The 24,162-nt window shown below is 42.6% G+C and overlaps 1 protein-coding gene across 5 annotated transcripts in view; it reads left to right on the top strand.

Moving 5' to 3' along the window:
• LOC309882953 (uncharacterized protein C8orf48) overlaps positions 1–21,960 on the top strand; it is a 37,691-nt gene extending 15,731 nt beyond the window's left edge. For 3 of the 5 annotated variants that reach the window (XM_082770498.1, XM_082770495.1, XM_082770496.1), the window contains exons 8-9: positions 9,934–10,008; positions 19,948–21,960. In XM_082770498.1, the coding sequence (XP_082626624.1) occupies positions 9,934–9,992 (59 nt within the window). In that variant the 3' untranslated portion in view covers positions 9,993–10,008; positions 19,948–21,960. Of the gene's footprint in view, positions 1–2,911; positions 2,930–9,933; positions 10,009–19,947 lie in introns of those variants that run through there. The other 2 variants (XM_082770497.1, XM_082770499.1) reach the window with 2 other exon arrangements.
• The last annotated feature ends 2,202 nt before the right edge of the window (positions 21,961–24,162 follow it).

Here is a 24,162-nt window from a genome sequence, read left to right as displayed (position 1 = left end):
TCAGCTTCCTGGTTTCTGTGAATTTAGACCTCTTGATGGCTGTGGAAATCTTGAAGAATATCCTCATCTATGAACCGTGTGAATAAAGGATTTCACTGCTTAATACCTCAATTATTTTTTTCTATGAAAAATAGGATAAAAACATTTTAAAAACTTTTTTTTTTTTTTTTAGGCAAGAATATGTACTGTTGAAGTTGGTTTTGTATTTTATATCCTTTTAATCATTTTCTTGTATAGTCTCATATTGTTCTAAGAGTGCTAGGGGGATGTTTAGCCTCTTATTTTCCCTTCACACAAACAAATGGAAAACCTAAAAAGAAATGTTGGGATGTACAAATAGGCCACCTGCGTCATAGCAGATACCTGCTTTTTGGTGCTTAAAAACCTGTCCTGAATGGGTTCATCCTGAGCAGGTCAGGCCCAATGTGAAAACAATGCAGCCTGGTGCTTCACAAAGCTGGTTGTCATTGCTTCCTTTGCAGGTGATTGTTTTCTTGTAAGCTGGTGGGTTTAGTAGTCCACTGAATATTCCCCAAAGCTTGGCTTTAATTTTTAATTTATCACCACAGGTTGCATAGCTGCTTATATAATGAGAAAGCTCCTGCCTGGTTCTTCTCGTTACTCTCTGATGATTAGAAATGGTTGAATCCCTTAAATCTCCTCCCTTCCAATATTTTAAGCCTATTCTTTTTATATTCTCCATCTCTGCTCCTTAGGTAACTTTGGACTACACTCCCTGTTTCTCTTGAATCTTCCAAAGTCTCTTGTGATGTGCTTAACACTAGGTTAAAGACCCCCAGCACTCCCAGTGAATCCTCATGAGGGCTGTCACATATGGAAGTGGTAACTGGGAGCTGGATTCTTTGAAAATGTAATTTTGTTGTTATTGCCAATGAACACATTTTTCACCCCTTTAGAAAACAAACAAACAAACAAAACAAGAAAACAAAACAAAAAAACATCAATAGTAAATTCTGAGACTCTAAAGATAAATTGATTCATTTTATAGGAAAAAAGACATTATGATATTTTGCTTTCAGTACGTAGTTCCTTACTGGAAATACTGAAATATTTATTTCCAACTCTTTTGTCAAACCTTTTTGTAAATACGTTGAAGTATGAGTTATTTGGACTAGTGTCTGACAACATTTGTGTATGTAAAATAGTATTCATACTCCCACTGCACAGAGGCTATACAGTTCTTGTTCGTTTGCATAAATGTCAGAAAGGCATCTCAGGTAGCTCCTCTGAAAAAGTCAAAGCGTATTTTGCTCATGTCTTTGTGTGCCTTTTCCTACTGCTCACTATGGTTCTTTCACCGTTTTTTTAAATCGAGAGTGACTCAGATCTGAGTGTTTGTCTTCTTGTAGCGGCTATTAAGGACGTAGAACAAAATGAATGATCTGGGACTCTAAATAATTTATTTCATAATCCTGAAGTGCTTGAGACTAGAAATCCCAAAATTCTGATGTGCAGGATGCTGGGGGAAGTAGATCATGTCGCTTCTTTTTCTGCTCACAGGAGGTTCCCCCTCCTGTACCTTCCTCAGCAGTGGGTTTTTGGTTTGATCCAAAGAAACACTGTAAAGCTGTAAATATTTCAGATCAAGAAATATTTATTAATATGCTCCCTTGTTGGTGCTTACTGGGACATAGAAGGAGTGAGGTGGATCAAGGGTGATTCGTATGTTAAGCAGCTGAAGTACTGACAGAAATTAATCTGCCTATTGTAAGAAGTCCTTTTGCAGCTTTTGCCTCCTAGCTTTCATGCTACACGTGTTGGCATTAGTTAATCTGAATGATTTGTGACGTGGTACAGCGTGTGAACTTTGCACAGACGTGGAAGGGTTTTTCATGTATATGTTGATATTATATATGCTGATAACTGGTTTTTATTATACTATTCTTTATTGCTGTCCCTTTGGATAAAGTTGTGTTCCTCAAATTACTGTTAGAGCCAGTTTCTTGTGTGCTTTGGCAATGTAATTTCCACTTTTGCTTGCCCCAGGTTTCTCTGAGGAAAAACTGAACCTGGCTTCTAGGCTCAGACATTCCTTAGTCTTGTTCCCAACCATCTGTTGGGGCACAGGACTGTGTACTTGTTTCTCTAGTAACCTATTTTGAGTGAGATTCTGGGGGAGAAACAGAGATTTCCAGTTACCTGTGAAATACGTAGTCACCGAATGCTTGAGCTTGGAAGGGCACCGTATCCACCCACTGCTTGAGCAGGGTTATGCAGAGCAGGTGGGCCCTGGTCCCACTGGCCCAGTAATCCTTCCATTAATCTTGAAACTTTTCTTTGAAGCTATACTAGAAACTGCAATGCTTCAGGCTCCCTTGGAGCCACTGCCTTTTCATAAATCCATCTCCTTGTCATAATTCTGTTGCGTAGCGAGAATTTTTTAAGCACAGCCAATTTGATCAGCTTCCAAGAGGAGGATCTGAACCCTTTTATTCGTACTGGGAGCTTGACAAAAACTGAACTGGTGGCCTTGAGGATGAGGTTTTGCTGCTGGAAGGGATCATGTCTCTCTGTGAAGCTGTTAGCTGACACAGCACCCAGATTCTTCTTCACTAAAAATCTGAATTGTCGCTTTCATGTGACTATTCTAAATTTATGTATGTGGGTATGGGGAAGAGTGCTTTCAGCTATGTATTTTTAAGACATTTGGAAATATACTTGTGTTCTTTAGATTGTGATTTTATTAATATTCAGTATGATTTTCAGTAAACTACTTTTTATTGTCTCTGTTCAATGAGAACTAACCTAGATGCTAGCTATAATAAATGCAAATTGCTACTGCATGCAACAGACTTGTGTTTTGAATGCCCCTGTTTAAAAAAAAAAATAAGGGTGTGGGAAATACATCCATTAATCCTGTGAATACCAAGTTTGCATTGTTTTCATGCAGCTAGCTAACTGTTCCTTTTTGCTGGGCAACTGAGAGATCTTCGTCTGCACCACCAGCAATGTGATCTGTGGGGGAGGCTGGGACATGGGGGGGCCTTTCCCTGCTGTTGGTAAGGTAGGAGCTCCTCTCTCGTTCAAAGTGTCTATAGAATTGGGCAGGGTACCTTAAAAAAACATTATCCAGCATCTAGGCATGGATATTCATTGCTTATTTATACATTTATTTATTTTGTAGTAAAATAGTACCGTTTGTTCTCACATAGACTAGTGTGTATGATCCATAAATACGTTGTAAAATATATCTGTAGCATGTAACAGAATCCTTCAGAATATTCTGTGAAAACTCATATTTTTAGTTGATAGCACTTTAAGAACATTTACATCCTTCATCTTGACATTTTTAAATAAAACATTTTTTGCCTACAGAAGTAAGTTTACAGCATCATCACAGTATTATAGCTTGTTTAAAAATACATAGAGCATCAATGGTAATTGCAAGCAAGCTGTATACTTGAGCAGGGTTTTTGTAATTTTACATGTTTTGTACTTTTTAAAACGATTACATATATTAGTGTTACATCCATCACTTTGTTAGAAAATATTACTTATATATGCTACTCACAATAGAGCTGTCATTTTTCTGTGACATATTACAGGCTATGAAAATAGAAACACACCATTGTATGGTTGCTTTAAAAATAATTACAAGCCTAGTTAAAAAAAGTGCGTTAGGCTTGCTCTTGGTAAGATAGGTTCCACTAACGTTGGATGTCTTTAATCCACTTGTGGTTGGAATGCCACTAGCACCTCTCAGCACTGAACGTTCAGTGAAAGAAAGCCTGACTGCCTGCCTGCTAGCAAATTTAGGGCTCGATCCTGCACGCTGTCTGCACGTACCCCTTGCTGAAGACACGGAGAGCTCTTCAGCCACAGACCTTCAGCACCAGGCTGCTACTCGCTGAACATCTGTGAATCTGATTTACTAAAGACTACAACTGGGTTTCCGAATCTGCAGCCAGATGATTGGATCAGTGCAAGGCAACACAACATCAGTGATTTTTAGCAGCTGTGTTGGCAGCATTAACCAAAATCTGACCCTTTGCCTTCCACAGGCCTCTGGGTTTTCGAAAGGATGGGAGTACTAGATTTTAATTTATGGTTTTAGTAACACAATAGAGGTTAAAAATCCATGATTGTGTTGGTTTTGCTTTGCACAAATGAGACTAAATATATAAATATATATAATAAAGCTGTAGGAAATCTCCAAACTGCTAACAACTCTTAGAAATGAGATAAAACAAGGATATAGTTGCTTGGAAATGTCATAGTTGCCATTCTTTTTATTATTTTCAGGTAATGCAAGAATATGTTGTGTTGGATTTTTTTTTTTTTTATGAAACAAGTCCAGGCGTGCTTTGAAAAATGCTTTTTTCGTGGTCTTTCTGGTACTCCTCTTGTGCTCTCTGCAGTTTTTTACCTCTCAGTTTCCACTTGTGAAAACAGTAGGTCACTAGGGATGTCATTACCAAAGAGAAAATAATAACCAGCACTATTATCAGTGCAATAGTGGATGAGAGGGACCCCTCTAGCTGCTTAGTTTCAGTGTCTCTTGTTGTGTTTAGTTTAGCAAAGTTCTCATACTCTGTTGAGGCCAGAAGCGTGGGTACAGGAGCTGCTTTGAACTTCGGCCTCATTGGGATTCAGTGGTTGTTCTCACTCGGTCAGAATTCCTGAAGAAGCAAGAGCTATGATTCCCTCGTCACCTGTGGCATTCGGAAGGCAGTTTTCTCCTCGGGTTTTCCAGACATCGATGAGGCTCACAAGTTTTGTTTGCCTTTGAAGCCAGGCAGTGTAGGAACGGCAGCACGTGTCGCCGAGCGCCCAGCACAGGTCATCTACAGCCAGAGTCGTGGAAGCCAGACGCTTACGTGCACTGTTGGCTGCTTTGCTGAGAGGTGTTTGGGGGAGAGGCTGCTTGGTTGACTGCCAGTTTGCGATTCTTTGTTTTCTTGAGCAGATAATTAAAGAAAATCACATCAATTTTCCAGTAACATTGTGGTGGCAGGGCTTATCCTCAGGCTTAAAAGAAAAACAAGCTCTGCAACAAGCGTAGTTTATGTCTTACGAATTCATTCAGTAAGAGGCTTTTTCTTCCCCCAGATATTCCCCAAAGAGTGTGAAATCAAAGGCAGATTTTTTTGCTGAGGGGCAGGCTTGGTTTTGCTAACATCATAGGCATTAACAAAATCAGCTACGAAACAGGAGCTCTCATGTTAATGATTTTTTTTAATTTTTCCCACTTCTTTGTTATTTGCCCTCGGACTTGGCTTGTCCAGAGAGGATTTTGGTTTGGGGTGTTTTGTCCTTGTTATACTGGAGTTTAGGAGATGTCCTCACTGATTGCAAAGCTGGAACCTGGAAAAATGACCTGGGTAAAAAATGGCATAGTGTTACTTAAGAGGTAAGCTCCCCTAAAGGCAGCGAGCTGTAATAATTCTGACAGCATTTCAAACACATTTAAGTCAGTTGGCTTTGATACACGCTGTGTGTGACGAATTCTAAAAAAATTACTCATATGAGCAGCTCGGGAGCTAAAAGAGCTGGGTTTGCATTATCTGCCCTGTGCCCCACGTTGCAGGTCTTGTCTTAGATTAAAACCCAGCGAGGAATACAGCTGGCCTGTTCTTACTGGTTTCTGCTTCCACTCAGGACAGTAGGATTTGGCCTCGGGTTATTTTAATTGGAGGAGCTGTAAGCACTTTCAAAGCTATTTATTTCAAATAACAGATTGCTCTAAACCCCCTCCACCCTACTCCCAAATGCTTTGAGGCCAAAATTAGGTTTCAAAGATCTTGCAGCATAACTGTTTGTTCGGAGATGCTCTGTTTGATAGGATGCAATTGTAATTCATCCTCTTTATAGAAATCTGTGGTTCATCCCACTCAGGCTAAGGTCTCTTTTACTAATTAGCAGCATTTTCAGCAGCACATTCTTGTTTGTAATAAAGACTGTTTACTATAAATTAGCATTCTGTTGATGTTAAAAGATGTAAATGAGCAGTTCTTGCCAGTTTGGAACAATATGTTCACATAGTCAAAAATAAATGTTGGTTTTAAAGAAAGTTTAAAAGCCAGATTTTACTGTAGTTTAAGACAAAGAAAAAAAAAAAAAGTGTTTGTAAAGCTGATGGAAAGTTTTTCATGTAAGAAAACAAGTGCAACAAACCATACCTTTAATGAATGTCTACATATTGTATTACTGGCAAGGGGTATATCAGGAGGTTATGGGCAATAGAATATTTTAGTACTACTTAGTTAGTTTGTTATGTATTGCAGCAGCTTTGTCAGGTAGCCTGAAGAAAGAAACTTCAAGAAATGAGTTGAAGAAACTGAGTAAATGCCCTTGTGGTTTATGGAGTAGCTAAGTGTCCACCACCCACATGAAAGTCCAGGAGGGTGAAATGTCTCAGCACTAATGAAATTCAGATCTCGTCATACTTGCCTGAACCTGTATCTCATCTCATCTGTATCCACAGCTATCAGATTCCTACAGGGAAAATGTAAAATCGTTAGGCATCTGGTACTGGACAGCACTGTTCCAAAAACGCGAGTGGATGTTATTTGTAACTCAATTTCACTCTCAGCTCAGGTACACATTTTTCAGATAGCAACAAAAATGCTTTTAAAATCTAAATCTGCCAAGTGTTGCTTGTACTTAGCTGCATTTGGGAAGAAGGAGGCTGCTTTGATGGGCTTCAAAACAGATTGACTGAGGGTTCAGTTTGGTTTGGCTGTAGTCTACAGCAGAGCCACAATCAGTATCTGTTACCACTACTTTTTAGTATGTTTTACTTTTAAACCTCTTGAGGGCAAAGAATGCTTCACCCAGTCCTGATATTACTGCATTCTTATCCAGTGAGGGCTATGGTATCATCCAGAGCCTCAGACTCTGCAGTAATGGTGTGGCGTGCTATATTTGAAACGGAACAGCAGAAGGAAGAAAAGCTGAGCTTTCTAATCCACGTTGCACTTTGTATCGCACATGCAAGGACCACAAGGGCTTGAGGAGAAGTTGACAGAATTTGTGAATCAACAGCTGCTTGCACAAATACGTGCCAACAGCAAAGATTTGGTTATTACTACCATGGGAACCCCATCTGAGGACTGAAGGCTGCTAGGGAGAGCTGGGAGCCACCTAACCAAGTGGGGCCAAAGCATCTTTGCCATAACACTGGCTAGCCTGGGGGGAGAACTTGAAACTAGGAACGAGATGGAAGTGAGATGGTGACCCCCAGGCAAGTGATAGCAGGCCAGGTTGGTGAGCAAAGGGTGCAGGGTGATGTGGGCCAGAGACTGAAAAGGGGATCTTCTTGGGTGTCTGCACACAGGGAGCAAGTGCCAGGAAAGCTTTATGGGAGAGGCTTTCAGCTTTTCTGGGAAATGAGCATGACTGGGTGCTGATCCAGAGGGTCTGGGTGCTTGTGCATACAGCATGGAGAAGAAATGTGAGGACTGAGGTCTTTGTGAAGTTACAAGACGACGAGCTCAGTGCGTTCAGAGATGGCTTACATGACCAGGGTGCTGCCATGGATGGATATGAGGCCCTCAGGAATGTTAAATGCTGGTAAGGTCTTCCTAAATACTAGGAATCCTAAAGCTGGAGCCCCCGGAGCTGTGGCTGAGCATGGGTAAGGAGGCAGTGGAGAGCTTGTGGGTCAGGATTAGAAGGCAGATCACCAGGGGTGGCGTTGTGTCTGCTGTATCTGTTGTGGGTGCCTGCTACAAACTGCCTGACAGGGAAGAAGCTCTTGCAGAGGACTTCCTCGTGCAGGTGGAAGATTAATTTTGTTGAAAGGCATGTGTCTTTATGGGGGACTTTAAGCACCCTGGGTATCTGCTGGAGGAGCAACACAGCAAGCCACAAGCAGTCCAGGAGATTTTGGGGCTGTGCTCATGATAACTGCCTGACACGGGTGATGCAGGAGCCAGTGAGGCTCTGCTGGACCTCATACTTGCGGACAAGGAAGAACTGATTGGGGGTGGTAAGGCTGGGGGCAGCCTTTGCTGTGGTGGCGATGAGGTGATGGAGTTTCAGTACCCTGAGAGGAGGAAGCAAGGCAAATTGCACGATCACGGCCTTGGTCTTCAGGAGAGCAGACTTTGGCCTGTTCGGGGACTTGCTCGGAAGATTCTGATGGAAGATGGTCTTTAAGAGAGAAGTCCAGGAGAGCTGGCTGACTTGCCAGGATCATTTCTTCCAGACTCAGAAACAGCCCATCCCAAAGTGCAAGGAATAAAGCGAAGACACGGGAGGCCTGTGTGGATGAGTGAGGAGCTCCTGACAAAGCTGGACCAGAAAAGGGGGCATGCAAGTGGTAAAAGCAGAGAGGCGACTGTCTGAGCACGCAAGGGTCGGGTTAGGAAAGTCAAAACTCATCACAAGATGAGTCTTGAAAAGAATGTAAATGGCAATGCCTCTTCTGCAGGAGAGAGGCTAGGACAGATGTGGACCTGTTCCTGCTGAATGGGCCAGGGGGCCTGGTGAGCAATGAAGAGGCACTCAGTGACTTCTGTGCTTCAGTCTGTGTGGGGAAGAGTCACCCTCTGCCATCCCAGCCCCCTGGGACCAGCGGGAAAGTGTGGCACGGAGAGGACTTAACTTTGGTATGGGAGTACTGAGTTAGGGAATGTTTAAACAAACAGCTGAACCTTGCGCCCAAATGTGTGTTGGGGGCCACCCAGCTGGAAAGCAGCTTTGCAGAAAAGGCCCTGGGGGACCAGGTGGACGCCGAGTTGAACGAGAGCCAGCAGGGAGCTTTTGTAAAGGTCAGGGGCACCATGGGCTGCATCAGGAGGAGCATCCTCAGCAGGCTGGGGAGGTGGTTAGTCACTTCTACACAGCTCTGGAGAGACCATGGTAGTGGTAAATGTAATAGCATAACTCAGATTGCAATGTCCTCCTGAGATCTCAGTTTCTGAGACAGAGGTGGACCTCTGGTACCGTGCTTCAGTCTAGAGAAGACCTCCTATTATCCTTAATCACTGTATTTACACACACGTACACAGAGTGCACGTTTCAAGTTTCCATCCACAGTGTCAACACGTTCTCGTGAGGAAACTTTCCATTAAAAAAAAACAAATGTTCTTCAATAGCTGTGCCCTAATTTAATTCAAATAGATCGTAAATTATTCTTACATTATTGGGTTGTTTTTATGTGTGAGTCACAAGTCTTCAGTGTATTTTGTCTGAGCATTAAGAACATGCAAACTAATATCTCAGGAATGTGCATATTTAATTCCCATTAACATTTAATAACATATTAGAATGATTCAGGTATTTCCAAAAAAAAAAAAAAAAAGCTTTTTGTCCTGGAAGAAACTTATCATGAAAGTGTATTAAAATATCTGCAAGCTGAGTGCATGGTATGTGCCCTTACCTAGAGATGGACTTTGCTACCATGGCTCGTATTTTCATACCTTTCTGGTATAGCAAGCTAATATGTAAAGTGAAGTGTAAAATATGTAAAGTGAAGTACTAAGTATGGAAAGTGAAGTACCACTTGGCATAAGCTGTGAAGGCCAAAATCCGCTCCTTGTTTTGTAATGTTCTTGCGATGGCCGTTGTCTTTCCCCTTGTTTTCCAAGTTTGATCTCTGAAAGTTTCATGCAATTTACATGAGAGAAACAAAGGAAATTACAGGGACAAATTAATCTCAAAGATTAATTCCGGTTATTGGCTATCAAATGCTGAATTGCTGAAAAGAGAGATGAATATGGATCAACAGCCTTTTTTGATTTCACTGAGCCTCCTACCATTTTACATGGGCAAAACTTGTCTCTGTTTGATAGCGACTTAGTAATTAATAATACTACTATTTGTGTTATATAAAAAAGAATACTGACAACTTATATTGAATCCTTAAATAAAATCAAGATACTGGGTTGGAAAGCCAGGCTTATGTGGAGTTTTAGTTGCCAGTGCTTTTTTCTGTTAGGATAACTGTTTTCTGATTCTTTGTTGCAGCTGAAGGAAGGACTGAGCTCTGTGAACGTCCAAAATCTTCAGCTTTGTTGGAAGGATGAGGGCCAGAAATTACAGGTGAGGTGCTGTGGTTTTGGTGTTTTAATAGGAAGCCGATTGTACATACCTAACCTTTAGGTTAACTCAGACTTCTTGTCTGTGACTTTCTGGTTTCTTTCCTTGAGGGAGAAAGGTTGACAAGCACATCTAAACCAGTAGTGAGCAAGGAAATTTTATGATACTGTTCTCAAATGAACATAAAAACATCTTTTTAAAGATCCCTGGCATAAAACTATAAACCTGTTCCTTGTGAATTAATATTAAAAATCTCTGATTCCAGTAGGAGAATCTTTGGTTGCTGTCTTGTGTGTATCTCTTTCAAGTACTCATGCATACACACACACTGCATTTTCAAATCAAATGCTGAATTCCTTCTAGCGTTTATATCATCTTTAATATGTATTGGCTTTCTAATGTAGTTTCAGGCTTTCTTTCTTTCTGCCTTCAGCTTGCTTGTAAATTTTTCTGCTGCCTTTCAAAGTGTGTTTTCTGTTTTTTATTGCATTACAGAAGAATGTGCCTCTTTTCTCCCGATTTGCATCTTTTTGATGTGAAAACATTTGTATGAAATGTATCATGTTCTAAACCTGATATGTAAATGATTCTTTTCTCTTCCTCCAGAGCTAGTGTAGCAAGACATCTACTAATACACTTGTGCACAAAATTGGAGATGAAAGTCAGAGTGGGAGTGAGAGCAAATGAAAGTGGGGACAAGGAGGGAGGGAGGAACGGGAGAAGGATAGAAGGGAGGAAGGACTTCAAGAAGCACACAAGTAGCAAGTCTGAAATATCTCACTGTTTCTTTACTGCATCTTCTAGAAACTCTTGTGTAAAAACCAAGGGCCAGATTTTATGGGTGTTTTAAATATGTATGTAAGTCCACCATAGCCATTTTCAAAACGCCTATGTATACTGGTACACATCTGTCTATCTCTGGGTGCTCAAAACACGTTTGGAAATCCTGAGCTTTCAAGTCTGCAAAGTGCTGCTCAGCTTTCAGCTGAGAGCCAGCTAGGCTTCGTACTTCCCAGTAGGTTCTGTGTCCTTGAGGGTATGGGCTTAAAGAATAAACCTTGGGTCGGTAAAGCACAGCAGCCCACTGTGGGTATGGTTGTAATGTGTAACCAGATTCGTAGGTGTTAAACACCATAGAGTTATTGGAGAGATCCTAAAATGAAAGGACCCAGCTTCTGGCTTTGTCTTCCTTCTTACTCTAAAACCAAAATCCAAAACTGATCTAGACTAAATGTTATACTTAATCATTCCTTAGAAACTTAATTTGCATAATACCCTTGCTATGATATAACAGGCAACTTAAATGCGGATTTAAGCAAGTCAATTAGTCTTTTAATTAAGGCTGTAAAATTCTGCCCTAGTCTCTCAAAATGCTTTACCCTATTTATATCCTGGTGAGCAAAAAAAACCTCTGCTTTTAGTTGTTCAGCCTGTTCTGTCTGCATTATCCTCTGGAAATACAATGTGAGTGTTCCTGACTGTCTGATGGCTTTGTTTTGAGGTTTCCCCCTCCCTGATTCAGGAGGAGGGAAAGGCTGCAAGTTTTGGAAGCGCTTGCAAAACCTCATTCCAGCATTGATCAGATCTGTAAGTCAACAGAAGATTTAATTAAGGAACAATATCTGTTGGGATCCTGATTGTCCTTAAAGCAGTGATAGTCTCGGATAACTTTGAGGGACAGACTGGGCATGACAAAAGAAGTGACTTTAGGCCAGATCCTGATACCCCCTTACCTCTGCACTGAGGGATGCTGAGCAAACAGCCTCCATGGATCCAGGTGGAAGTTGCAGGCTGTGAGCACTACTCAGGACGTTTGCTTTTCAGTTATTTCAGAATAACTGCTGTGGGCAGGTGTCTCTGCTTAATGTGGGCTGGGACTGAATTTATATTCATTATTTACATACTATTTGCCTGGGCCTATATGAAGCTATATGGAGCTACTTCTGGTGTGTGTTTTTTTTTCCTTTTTCTCAAGGTTTTAATTTTAATTAAGTCATTGCTGAAGTGTAGGGTAATTGCAGCAACAAACCTGTTGTGTTGTAGACTTAAACTCTCTGAAACTGATATTTATCCCACTGATTTTATTGGTGCCTTCTCGTGATAGTGTAAGATGCTCATTTGGTATAGCTGTGATTTGATAAATGCCAGCAGTTTTTCAGGTTTGATTGCAGCCTTCTTAAAACTGCATGTTTTGGTAAGCACTGGGTTTTGTGTGTGCAAAGTCCAAATCCTTCCAGATGCTGCTGATACCTGTTACCAGGAAGAAACTGCAAGTAAATCTTGTAGACTGAATGCTTGACAAATTCTCTCCTCAAATCAATGCTGGCAAAATGTACCTGTGATACATATTTTAGCTGCTGCGTCTATATAGTGGTGTAAAGAAAGTTTATCATCATGATCAATGAAATCCTAGCATACCGTTTTTAGGGTAGCTTTGAAACTGTGCATTAAATGGTCCCAATGGACGTGCTGGCTGAGGCTTAAGAATGCTGTAATAAAACACATTGGGAAGAGATGCAGGGTCTTACTTCTTTCAGGTGCGTGTAGCTGGGGAAGGGGTTGGAGTTCTGTTTTTTTCCCTCTTGAATTTGGGAAACAGTGCTTGTTGTATCATGGGGCTGTTCTCTAAACAGTTGAACAGATCTGTTCCTTCGTGAGGTTCACTTAGAAACAGTTTTTTAAAATGCAGTGAAGCCTATGTTGAATTTTTTTTTTTCAAAGCAGCACTCAATATACCTCTTTTCAGAGGATGGATTTTGCAGACAAGCCACCCTTTGTTTTTCCTAATAGAGGAGGCAATCTTACAGCAGCAGCTGAAAAGTGTATCCTATAAAATAGGGATTCTTCTTTTCCATTTGAAATTTATTTCATGGTTAACTTTTTTGCTAATTTAGTTCATGTTCATTTCTTTCGCACAACATTTTCCCCTGCTCTTCCCACACTCCTTTCAAAATCAGGGGCAATTACAGCCTGTGATTGCAGAGGCAGGCTGTAAATTCTTCCATTAGTCTATATTTTAAATGTTACTCTGGGAAAACACAAATCCCGAGGTACAAACAATTCCCTAGCCTCCACTGGTACTTAAGTTCACTCAGTGTTTTTTAATTTTTGTCTGTTTCCAGGGCCACTTTGTCATAATGCTCTGCATTACATTTTTGGGGTCACAAGTACTCACCAGTCAAGGTCCAAGTGGATTGTTTAATTGTTCTCTTGAGTTACAGGGTAAATGAAAACTTGAAAGCAGTTTAGAGCTGAATTAAAATGAACAGAACAAAATCCTAAGAAGCTTCATAAAATAAGATTTTAAGACAATCAGTGGCTCTTTCATTACATTCTCATTTGCTTTGCAGGTGAAGGGAGGTTCTGATTCTGGGCTAATTGGCTATAAAAGGGGGATGAACAAAAGACGTCTGCTTTTTTATCCCCCTCCCACCTCCTTTTTTAATCTTTCTTCTTTTTTCTCTTTCCCTACTGCTAGTAAGGGATGTAATTATGGATGGGACGCTTAGCAGCCTTTGTCTTGGATCTGAAATCTGCCAAGATTGAAACTCCCACAGGGACAGCTTGCTTTTTTTTTTTTTTTTTTTTAACATGTCAAGGAGCAGAAGATTGCCTGAACATTTAAGTGCTCGTCCAACTCATTTAAAAAGGAAACTCTTCTCCTTCCAGCCAGTATGTCTGTTCTTGATGAATAGTCACAGTCTAGGACTACAATACCTTCAGTACGCAGGGAATTTCATCTTTAAAATTGTGCAAGAAAAATACGAAGTTAAAAGGTGGGAGGGAGCAGAGAGGGATGGACAGTGGAGTGATGAATGTCATTTTAGATGCAGCTACTTTGTACGGTTCTGGACTAAGATCCCATTTATTTCCCCCCAGCATGGACTGGGACAGCGTTTGTCAAATCTGGGAGTTGCAGGTAAGCAGTGAGCACCCCTCCTGCTCCCTGCCCTCTTCTCCACTCTGACAGAATTAAAGCACGGGGACCTCTGGGGGTAACGAGCCGGTGTGCAGTGAGCTGGTCCCTGCACTGAGGCTAGAGGAGCAGGGGGGGAGAAGGGAAGGGAGACTTTTCTTCGGTCATTCAGCACTTACTAGTGAGGACTGACTTTCCTTTCAGCTTGAAATCACAACCCAGACAGGGGAGAAGTTGTGTGAAATGCAGCTGAGAGGAGTTAATGCACCAGAGAGCAGTGGGTGCACGGCTTGAGCCGTGGCTGGAAGGGGACGCGGGGGCGCGGAGGGGCACCCCAGGGTGAGCTGCACCCACCAGGTAGGAGCACGGAGAGGGCAGGGAGCTCCTGTTTGTGCACCAGGGGGCCGAGTGCCATGGGTGGCTGAGGGGGAGGCTTGGTGTGCGTGCAGGGGAGTGGGAGGCGATGAATGGGAAAGGCTGAGGGCTACCTGCAGCCCCCCGAGGGACGGGGAGGAAGATGCACAGCGAGAGGAGTGCGTGCATAGGGGAGCTGGGGTGCCCAAGCGAGCACCTTTGGTGGCCCTGTGGGGAGTGACACGTGCTGCCTCCTGCTCAGACAGCTGCTGGGAGCAGGGGAGAGCTGCACGAGTGGCCCCCGGCCAGGCTGGGGCTCCTGGCTTCGGGGACAGCCAGATGGGTGGCGTGGTCCTGGGCACCGCGCCGGGCACCCAGCGGGTGCTGTGCTGTGCCCGGTGGGAGGCTGCGGAGGGCTGGAGCAGGATGAGCTGTGCCCAGTGAGGCACCTGCATGCCCAGCAAGGCAGAGGGCAGGTCTGCAGCAGGCGCCTTCAGATGCTGGGGCTTTTTTTTTTAATTATTTTTTTTTGCTGCTGCGCTTTGCGCCCCGTGCTGGGAAAAGCAGCTTCATCGGGAAGGCAGCTCGTTAGGTGGATTCCCTCAGCAAGAGGCTCACGCCTTCGGCATAACAGGGAAGGAAAGGAGGCTTTTGACTGTGTCCATTAAAAATAAATAAAAAAAAAAATTGCAACTGCTGCCCTCTCCCTCCCTCCTCCTCCTCCCGACGAGGCTCCGGTTCCGCACAAAGGATTCATCACAGCCATGCAGCACTCACCTTCTCCGGCCACATCGTCCTCGGCCCGCTGGGCTCCTCTCAAAAAAGGGGGAGTGAGCAGGGGCTGGCAAGGCTGGGAGCCCCTGCTGAAGGCTGGCATGGAGGTAGCCCGCACCCCGGCTAAGTGGCCAGCCTCATCGCCCTCCGTCCTGAAGGCAGCCGGTGCCGAGTGGGCGCCTGGGTTGTGCTGCAGATGTGGGGAGGGTGGGACGGCTCCGCGCACCCGCTGCCTCAGCAGCACTCGCTGCTCCCAGCCAAATTTTTCAACTTTATTTAGGGGGAAGAAAGGATCACATGGGGAGGCTCACCGAGCTGGGAGGAGCGTGGCGGTGCAGAATCAGGTCACTCGCATAAAAACCCGGGAGTTAGTCACAGGCACAAAGATTAATAGTGTTAGCATAATCCAGGCAGAAAAAGCAGGCTGAGACAAAGACGAGAGGTGCTTATGGGATTTAAACGCTTCTGTTTTGCTCGCTTCTCTGTGTCATTAAGCAGGGTAATCTCTTGGTCCTTTTATCAGGTGAGTTTTCCTAATTGAGTAAGAAATAGAGCAGAATATAAAAGAAATCTTTTGGCTTCCAAATGATTTTGAGCACGTTCCTCTTGGCTGTCAATCTGGTGTTTTCACAGGCTTTTTTTTTTTTTTTTAATACCTCAAATGCTTGGTTTGTCTCTACCCTGCTGTGCTGTATCGATTTAGTCCTGATAAATAGATGCTACGGACCCATTCCAAAACACCCTCGTGCCCACATAAAACAACCTAGGGTTGGATAATGATTTCTGACTCCAAGCTTTATTTTCTATCTCTAGCTCAGACAAAGGCAGGAAGGCTGCTGCCTGATCCCATATTGTCCCACTGGCTGAGAATGAAGTTTCTGCAGCGCCTTTTTCTGATCTGCCTGTCATTCATTAATAGATGGCAAAGCTCCCGACAGGAGCAGAGGTAAAACAAAAGCTGTCCCCCGGTGCCGAATTGCTGCTCGCTGCCAGGACTGCAGCAGGAAGAATCATGCGACTTTCAGTACCTTTGTTTCTCTAATTATCAGTTGTGCATTCAAAAAGCCCGTGATGGATTCAGGTTATTTAGAGGCCAAAACTCAAACGTGGGTTCCTAACTGTGGTTACGGAAAGACGTCTCTATCTTGTGAAGAAGTGGGCCTGACTTTTATAGGTGCTAAGCAACTGTTCTTCTGCATTCCCATCTGCCTTTACGTCACATCCCACCCTCTGCCACCTTCCTCGTTGTCCACGCTTTTTAAAAGGCGTTAACTTGGGAAAGTAGGCTGCCTTGTTCTTTGCTTGCAGAAGCATCCTGCCCAAAAGAAGCCAGACGTGTGATACCAGACAAAGGAAAAAGCAGTAGCCAGGTGGGTTGCCCCTGTGAAGGCACGACGCCCAACGTGTCCACTTACCATAGAGCTACAGGAGAGCTGGTCTGCTGCGCACCCAGAAATGACTGTCATCTAACGAGTGGCACCTGCCTACAGAGTAGGTATCCTTCCTCCAGTCTGCAGAAAAAAAAATCAGCCAGCTTTGGCATTTAAAGGCTGAAACAGGCAAAATGTTGATTCCTGGCAAGGTAATGAAGGGCTCAGTGCAGCCCGTAGGAGCCTCTGGACTGGAGGTGATATCCGTCAGGATACCACACCAAGAAAAGCAGCCTCGTGTCGGCATAAATCAAACTATGGAGCTCTGAATTCTGTGGTGTGCAGCGCGGTTCCCTGCTGTGTTAGCCTTAGGGTGCAGCTGAGGCTCCTTGCTCCCATTTCCCGTGCCCTGCCTGCTTACTGGGGGTCTCCTAAAGGAATTGGGGGAGTGCAGCTGCTGAGAGTGGAGGAGAGAAGAATTGCAGTTGGTTCCTTTATAGGGCAAATCAATGGAGTGGAGGAAAAAGCACTTTACATCTTTACTACGATATAGATGTACTGAAAACGCAGCTTGAAACTGTCCCTGTGCTTTAAATTCAAAAATGGTGTATTTCTGAGCTAGTCTTGCAGAGAACCTGGGTTTTATTACCTGGAGATTGACCTCTGTGTATAATTTTCATTTCAGGTGGACAGACAATTGCTTTTCAACAGAGTTGTCATCCATTCTCTAAGGGTAGCTAGAGATATTTCCTTTGGTTTTATCCTTTAATAATTTCTCTGTTTTGCCAGATAGCAATGAAAAATAAGAAAACATGCCTAACAGGCTTCTACAGGTCTGGTTAGTCCTTATTTATATTTTCATCCCCCCAGTTATTTTTTTCTTACTGACTGAAGTTTTCTCTCATGTGTTTTAGAAAGCTTCCTTTTTTATTTCTTTTTTACACACAGCTTCTTAGCGAATATCTTATGTCAGCTGGGAAAGCTATATATAAAATGTGTATGTAAACGTACACAGAGCTTTCTCTCTCTCACATATACATATATATGCATGCACAGTCAATCAATATATATATATATAGATATATATATGCAAAGCCCAGGCAATACAAATTTCTACCACTTTGTATTAGTGCAAAGGTATCTTTTTCCTCTATTTTTATTTATGTTTAACTTTCCCCAATATTTTTGCCTAGGAACTCGTAAGTAACCCAGTATGGAATGTCTGAAAATGGTCCAATATATTTTAATGCTATATCGGGTCTTTTTTTCAGCTACTGGTCCTTAATCCTGTATGTCTCATAAACTGAAATTTCTCTCACTGTCAGATTTAGCACTTCCTGAATCTCTTCTGCTTCAAGGCGTGGAACTGGTCAGAAGCTGTATCAGACATTATGAAGGCTGTAGCTCTGTCAGAGGGTTATTGACCAAGTACAAGACCAGTATTTATGTGGTATAGCTCTGTCTCCTCCAGGAAAACACATTTTCCAGGAAATCAGTGGTTCAGTAGATGCTTCATGTCATGGTTAGGCCCACAGATCCAAGTCAGTAGTGACATATAAACACCCAGCTCCCGCTGAGTTAGGCCAAAGTATCTCTGAGCTTGTGTATCTCTTGACAGTAAATGCTATTGGAGGTTCAGTGGAGCCATCAGAAAGGCCACAAAATGCTCTGATGGTAATTGAAGGGATAGGAACGAAATGAACATTTGTAACTCCTTGAGAACTTCTTCAAGCTTTGAAAAATGGCCCAAAGCTTCTCCCCCAGTCTGCAGTGCAACGCTTCTTATTCATCACTGCAAAGTCTCTGATGGCCCAGTCGGATTGTTGACATCTCCGTCGCTGCTTCTATTTTAAATGTTATAATTAGTAATTTTTCATGCTTCCGGATTGTCCTTTCTCTTAGAAATTTAAACTACAGTGATAAATTGAAGCACATCAGATACCAACATAATGTAGGTACCTGATACAAAGAGATTACTCCCAAGGTAATGTTTTCTCTCTTCCTACCTCCAATGCTTATATTGTTGTCAAAGATCTCATTGTGGAGAGATTGAAATAAGACCATTACATGTAATAGGTCACCGTTTCACCTTGATGCAGTGAGAACGGATTTAGAGCTGAGCAGGCAGACATTTAAAATTTTTATATTTATTATATGTATATTATTACAAGCAAAATTTCTCATTGTAGCCAGGCCATCAAATTCCTCTTCATCTGATCAAGTTATAAACATTGACTGTAGTGGAAGAGCAAAGAGCAAAATTTATTGCCAAACGTAATGAAATGAATCTGCATTATGCAAAAAGTCTCGGTGCTTGTATCCAGTGCTTTCTTTTCATCAGTCCAAACTTGGAAGTTTGATTTTATGAGGAGAGATAAAAATTTATTTAAAACCTCAGTTAACAGGCTGTTTCCTGGATGAGCACGTAACGTAAAAATGGCATACCACGGTAAAGCTGAGGAAGTAAATTAGGAATTCCTAATTAATCGGTACCATTTTTGGAGGGTAGGGAGAAATGCAGTGACATTGGAAGGCATCGCAGATGGTATTATCGGAAGGAAATGATTCTGTGTGTAGCATGTTGTTCTGTAGAACTGGTTGGTGCAAACTTCCACTAAGGTTGAAAGCCTCAAAGGATTTCAGTGAAAGTGTCAATGGTAACGTGGTAATGAGAGCATCCATAATTACAGGAATTTTTGTTGTGGCCTCCATTTGTAAGGTGCACGCTGCTTTGCAACTGGAAAGAGCAAAGTCCCTTTTGTGCAGGTTTCCTGTTCTGGCTTTTCTCTGTAAGCGTGAAAGCATTTTTAAAAGCATCTGGAACCAACCAGTGTCAGGACACTGGGCTACACAGACACGTTTGATCTGTGCTGTGATTTTAGTTTTCTTACCGTGAAGCAGTTCTGGACTGTCCTCACATTTCATGTCTACTAGGTGAGGAATAACTTTGGGTTTGGCAACAGCAATATAAATCTAGGATTTGCCAGTGAGGTCAGCTCCTGCATATAGTCCTGGCCTAGCAGGTAAAGAGCCAACACATTTCTTCTACAGGATCAAAACTCTCCTGCAAACGGCTTGAATCACATAGGACTGTTCTGGAAGTGTGCAATACAATAAGCACACTCTGATGCACGCAGGATAGGTACATCTTTTCTCCCTCTGCTGTACTGCAAAGGTCAGAACTGTTAAAGAAGCTGTCGTGATCTTTGAAATGACTTGGAGAAATCCCAGAATAGATCTCTAACTTGTCACTTCTTGGATTTTCTTTTGTTGCCTGCCTTGCCTCCTGTGGAGTGCCGGTTAAATTTAACCACCAGCCGTGTCTCTGGACAATACCTCCCAGTCGTGAAGTAGAGGCTTGCTCTCGTCAGTGGACTTCTGTGTGCTATACATATCCCTCCCGTGTTTTGTTTCTTCTCCAGCTCCGCCTCTCTTTTAAAATGGAAATAGAGAAGCTTTCAGAGTATGAGAAGGCCGTGCTCAGCACTGGGCAGACCGAGGCTAACAGTCTTTTTCCTTCTCTTTCAGTAGGAGACCAGCAGCAGCTGCCCCCCACTGACGTTGCCTGGAAGCCCAGCCGGGAGGCGTTGTGGCCCAGCTCTTCTGCGGGACTGCAGGAAAAGGGAGTTTGGTCAACTCCACATCTCCGTCTCTTTATCTTGCTTCTACCCACCCATCTATTTGGAAACGTTTTGTCTTAATTAACAGAGGAGGAGCTTGTTGTATCTCTGGGACAGTCTCTAGAGGAAGGAGCTGTGCACTGCTGGGTTCAGTGGTTGTTCTGATGGCACCAGCTTGAGAGGAGCCCGGAGTTAGGGCACCAAGAATGCTCAAACCACTTTAATTCTCCTCTGCTTCTGGAGAGCAGCTGTGTGTTTGTATTCTGGTGTTCCTTGCATCATTTCTTTTGAAGGCTGAACTAGCTGTACCTGCTATTTGCTTCTACCCACAGCAACCCATGCCACCCTCCCAACACATTTTCTCTTATGCTTCGGGGGCAGTCTGCAAACAGAAACTCTGTGTTTTCTGCTTCCTGTGCATCCGTCTCTGTCCTCCCTTCCCATGCCAAGCAATCTGTATGCCTTCCCTTAGCACTTGACTAATTATCGGTTAACTCTTCTGTTCCTGAGCTTTCCTCAAGCTTTTTGCTTCAGCTCTGCTTTTCAGTTGCAATTGGTCGGTAACAGTTTGCCAAACGTAACGCTGTCAGCTGTCCATGTCTCCAGCTTTTTTGGTCTTTCCTTCTAAGGTATTAGTGCTTCTAGTCCTGAAGGGTGGAACTGAAAGCTGACAGTGGTAACGTTTGTCAACATTTTTTTTTCCCCCTCTATTAAAATTTATGCATGTTTGGCCAAGTTACACACACTAGCACAGTGCAGACAGTGAGTTGTTCTAAAAAGTTATCGCTAGCCTGTGAGGATCAATAGGCTGGTGTCCTACATCTTATGGCAAACAGCCTCCTTCCGAGGGCAGCTGCAGGGAGAAGCCTGGTTTAGTCACTCTGAATTGACCATAGAGGAACCAGCTCTCTCTGTAGGCAGCAACAGGAAGGTCAGGAAACTCGGTTTTCTAGAGCAATGTAGAAGCCTTGCGTACAGCCTGCCCTTGTGGACAGCTTTCATCTGCACTGCTTATTCTCTTCATAACCACGTCGCTGAGTCTCACTGTTAACACAGTTAAATGCAGTCTTGGAAAACTTGATTTAATTTCCGCCTTTACTACTGAGATTCTAATGCCAAGATGCTGAAAATGAGATCTTTGTGAAGTGTTCATTAGCTGCGTGTTCCCCATTTTCCGGATACTCAATTTAAGGTGATATCTGATTTGCAGCAGATCTGCATACTTAGGTCTTCAGCTGGAACTGAGGTTTCTGCATTTAAAGCACCATATAATGTTAAGCATGCTACAAAAAGAATGCTCTCATTTTCCAAATTGGATATCCACATTAATGAATGCTTTTACAACACAGAAACTTTCTAATCGCTTTTTCAACAGTGTATCCAGATCAAATGGAAGCGTTGGGACAATAAATTAATCAAAAATGTATTACTAATGTGTACCTTTAGAAAAGCCATTAATACATTTATCATGTGCTCTCAGAGTAGAGTTGGAGTTTGGTGAAACAAAGTGGGTTAAACTAAGCAGAGATGAAATGATCTTGTTCTATAATAAAGCATTCAATCAGGGAGCTGTTCAACTGTTTCTGAGTAACCCCCTGTGGAGGCAAGCCATCAGAAATGGGCTACACGCTAAACAACAAGAAGAAAACAAATTCTGAAAAGCTGCTCATTAACTGAGAATCATCCACCCTTCACACTGAACGAGGCAAGGGTCCCGTGGAAAAAATAATGTGGTCATGTAAGTGAAGGCAGCAGCGCACTGCATAACGCAAGAGATTCAAATGAAGGTTGTGTTGGCAATTTTAATTCTGCAATTTCTTAACTTTTGTCTATTTGACTTAGCATTCTCTATAATGCTCTCTTAACTTGGAATATTGTGTGTAATATATATAAATGTTGTTTTTAAATAAAACTGGTTTGTCTCCAAGGCATGTCATTTTTCACACTGCCTGCTGTCACCATTTCTAAAGGAGAAGCAGCTGGTGTGCTAAAAGAAGTTATGGACTTTGAAATCCTGCAAGGTTAGGAACTGAGTGGTTGGAGGGAGATATTTACAGAAGATGTCATCTTTTTTGGTCTGCTAGATTACTCCCACTGTTTTCTCCATTGTGTTTAATGGAGCAAAGTGTAAACATTTGCTGTGGGGTGTTTTGTGTCCATAGTCTGTGATTAACCCTAATAGGAGCTTGGTGGGGTTCCATGGTTGTGGTTTCTCTGTCCAGTGTTCTCGGTTCATAAACAGAAATTTGGGGTTCTTCTTAACAGTCAGCTGCAAGCTCAGTGTGGTATCTGAGAGCCAAACTGAGCTCTGCTGGCTCAAATGTTAGTAGCAGGAAAGATTCTGTAACCTGAATGTGGTTAACTGCTCTGTTTGTTGTGTTTGGACCAGAACAGAATCCAGTTCCCACTCGGATCGCTGCGCAGGCTCCGTCATGAGAAATACAAAATACCCAAAGTGGATGGTGAGCATTACGGTGAGCAGGTGCCTGTTTGACTACAGAGCCCAGGTCTAGTAAGAAGAAAAAACACAGGTTCCTCATTTACTTATTTGTTTATTTTACTTGTTTACAAAAGACATTTTAAGGCATCTCCTTAGTTACTTAAGGAAATTGTAATCCAGCAGTAGTTTTGTGTGTTTGTAGTTACATGAAATATAAATGTTCAGTTTCTCTTGCTGTTTCTCATCCTATTGCCACAAAAGAAAAGCAAATATATTTCTAACTCCTTGAGGAAGACCAGTAGATCCATTACCATAGTAAGGCATAAATAACATTAGTTCTTTTAATGGATCTGCCATTTAATGGTCGTTGGGTATTCATTGTGTGCAGTGCTCAAAGAGCTCATTTAGGATTGCTTCTAGGAGTGGAATACAAGTTGACGAGGAGCAGGGAGAACCAGGAGTGAGCGTTTTGCCAAGCACATTGCACTACCTAAAAGGTTTGCCTTTCTCTGCTATGGGTTTCATCATCTGCAATAACATATCCTAGAAACATAACTGGCTTTCAGACCAGCTGTGACGATGGGGATATCATTGAGACAGTCTTCATTAGAATAGAATGAGAACTGAGTTATCAGTACAAAACTCAGCCTGTTAGGTGTGACAAATGCTACATAAATGCTTTTTAAGGTGTTCTTTGACCAATGTCACACATTTCCTGTGCTTTTGCTGGAGTGAATGTCTTGCATTACTAGAAGTTAATACTCGATTTCTGCAGAAGACTTAGTTCTGAGCTCATAAGCTGGGGCACAGATTGTAGCTGGAAGGATGAGAAAATATGGCCCTAGAGATAACTTTTGAAAAGTCACAAATTGCATGTGCTATCTCGTTATGATATATGTGCATATTTTTCAGAAGGAAGGTGACTCTTTGTAGGAAGAGATGTCATTCAGTGCTCAGTATCATTTCACTGGGTATTTAAAAGAAACTATCATGCATATTTATAAGTTACCAAAAAGGTTTCTCAATGGCTTCTGCCAGTGGCATTCAATCACAGTAGTGCTTAACAATCTTTTCCCAATTTTGGCATTATTCTAGGCACACGTGGCATTAATGTTGAATTTGTCCGCCATGGAAGAGGAATTGGGTTAGGGCTCCAGACAGGACTTTAGAAACTGATTTAAAGTACCCGGTGAGATCATACTGCGCTTTTATTGGGTTCTGTTAGCAATGCCATATTTGTATTAAAGGTCATTTAAGCCACAATACAATCTTACACCACATTTCTGTTGATATTTTTTTTGACAAGGGGTGCATTTTCATCACTGTCTTCCATCAGTCCTTAGGTGTAGAGCAAATGAGCTAACACTGAGTTTGCTTTCCTGGTCCAGAAGCTCCTTTCTATAAGAGGTTGCTATAAGGTGAGTTACTGCCTCTTTGCCCTATCTAGCCTCTTGTTCTCGTGAAATGTCATTTTTCTCTGAATCCTTCTGAAACTGGATTTAAATTGGCCAGTGACTTCAGAAGTTCTTATCAGTGGGACAGTTCTAGGTGGACATGTCATCGCCGAAGGAAACAGGACTACAAATACAAAATGTTTGGACTAAGCCTCGCTGTTTGTAGGAGCGAGAGGGGAGGAAGTCTGAATCCTGGGCTCTAGTTTATCTCAGCTCTGAACCTCCACGC

The sequence above is a fragment of the Aythya marila genome (genome assembly GCF_965140915.1).
Source record: "Aythya marila genome assembly, chromosome: 13".
In the NCBI taxonomy this organism is placed as follows: domain Eukaryota; kingdom Metazoa; phylum Chordata; class Aves; order Anseriformes; family Anatidae; genus Aythya; species Aythya marila.
This window is presented reverse-complemented; position numbering and strand designations above follow the sequence as displayed.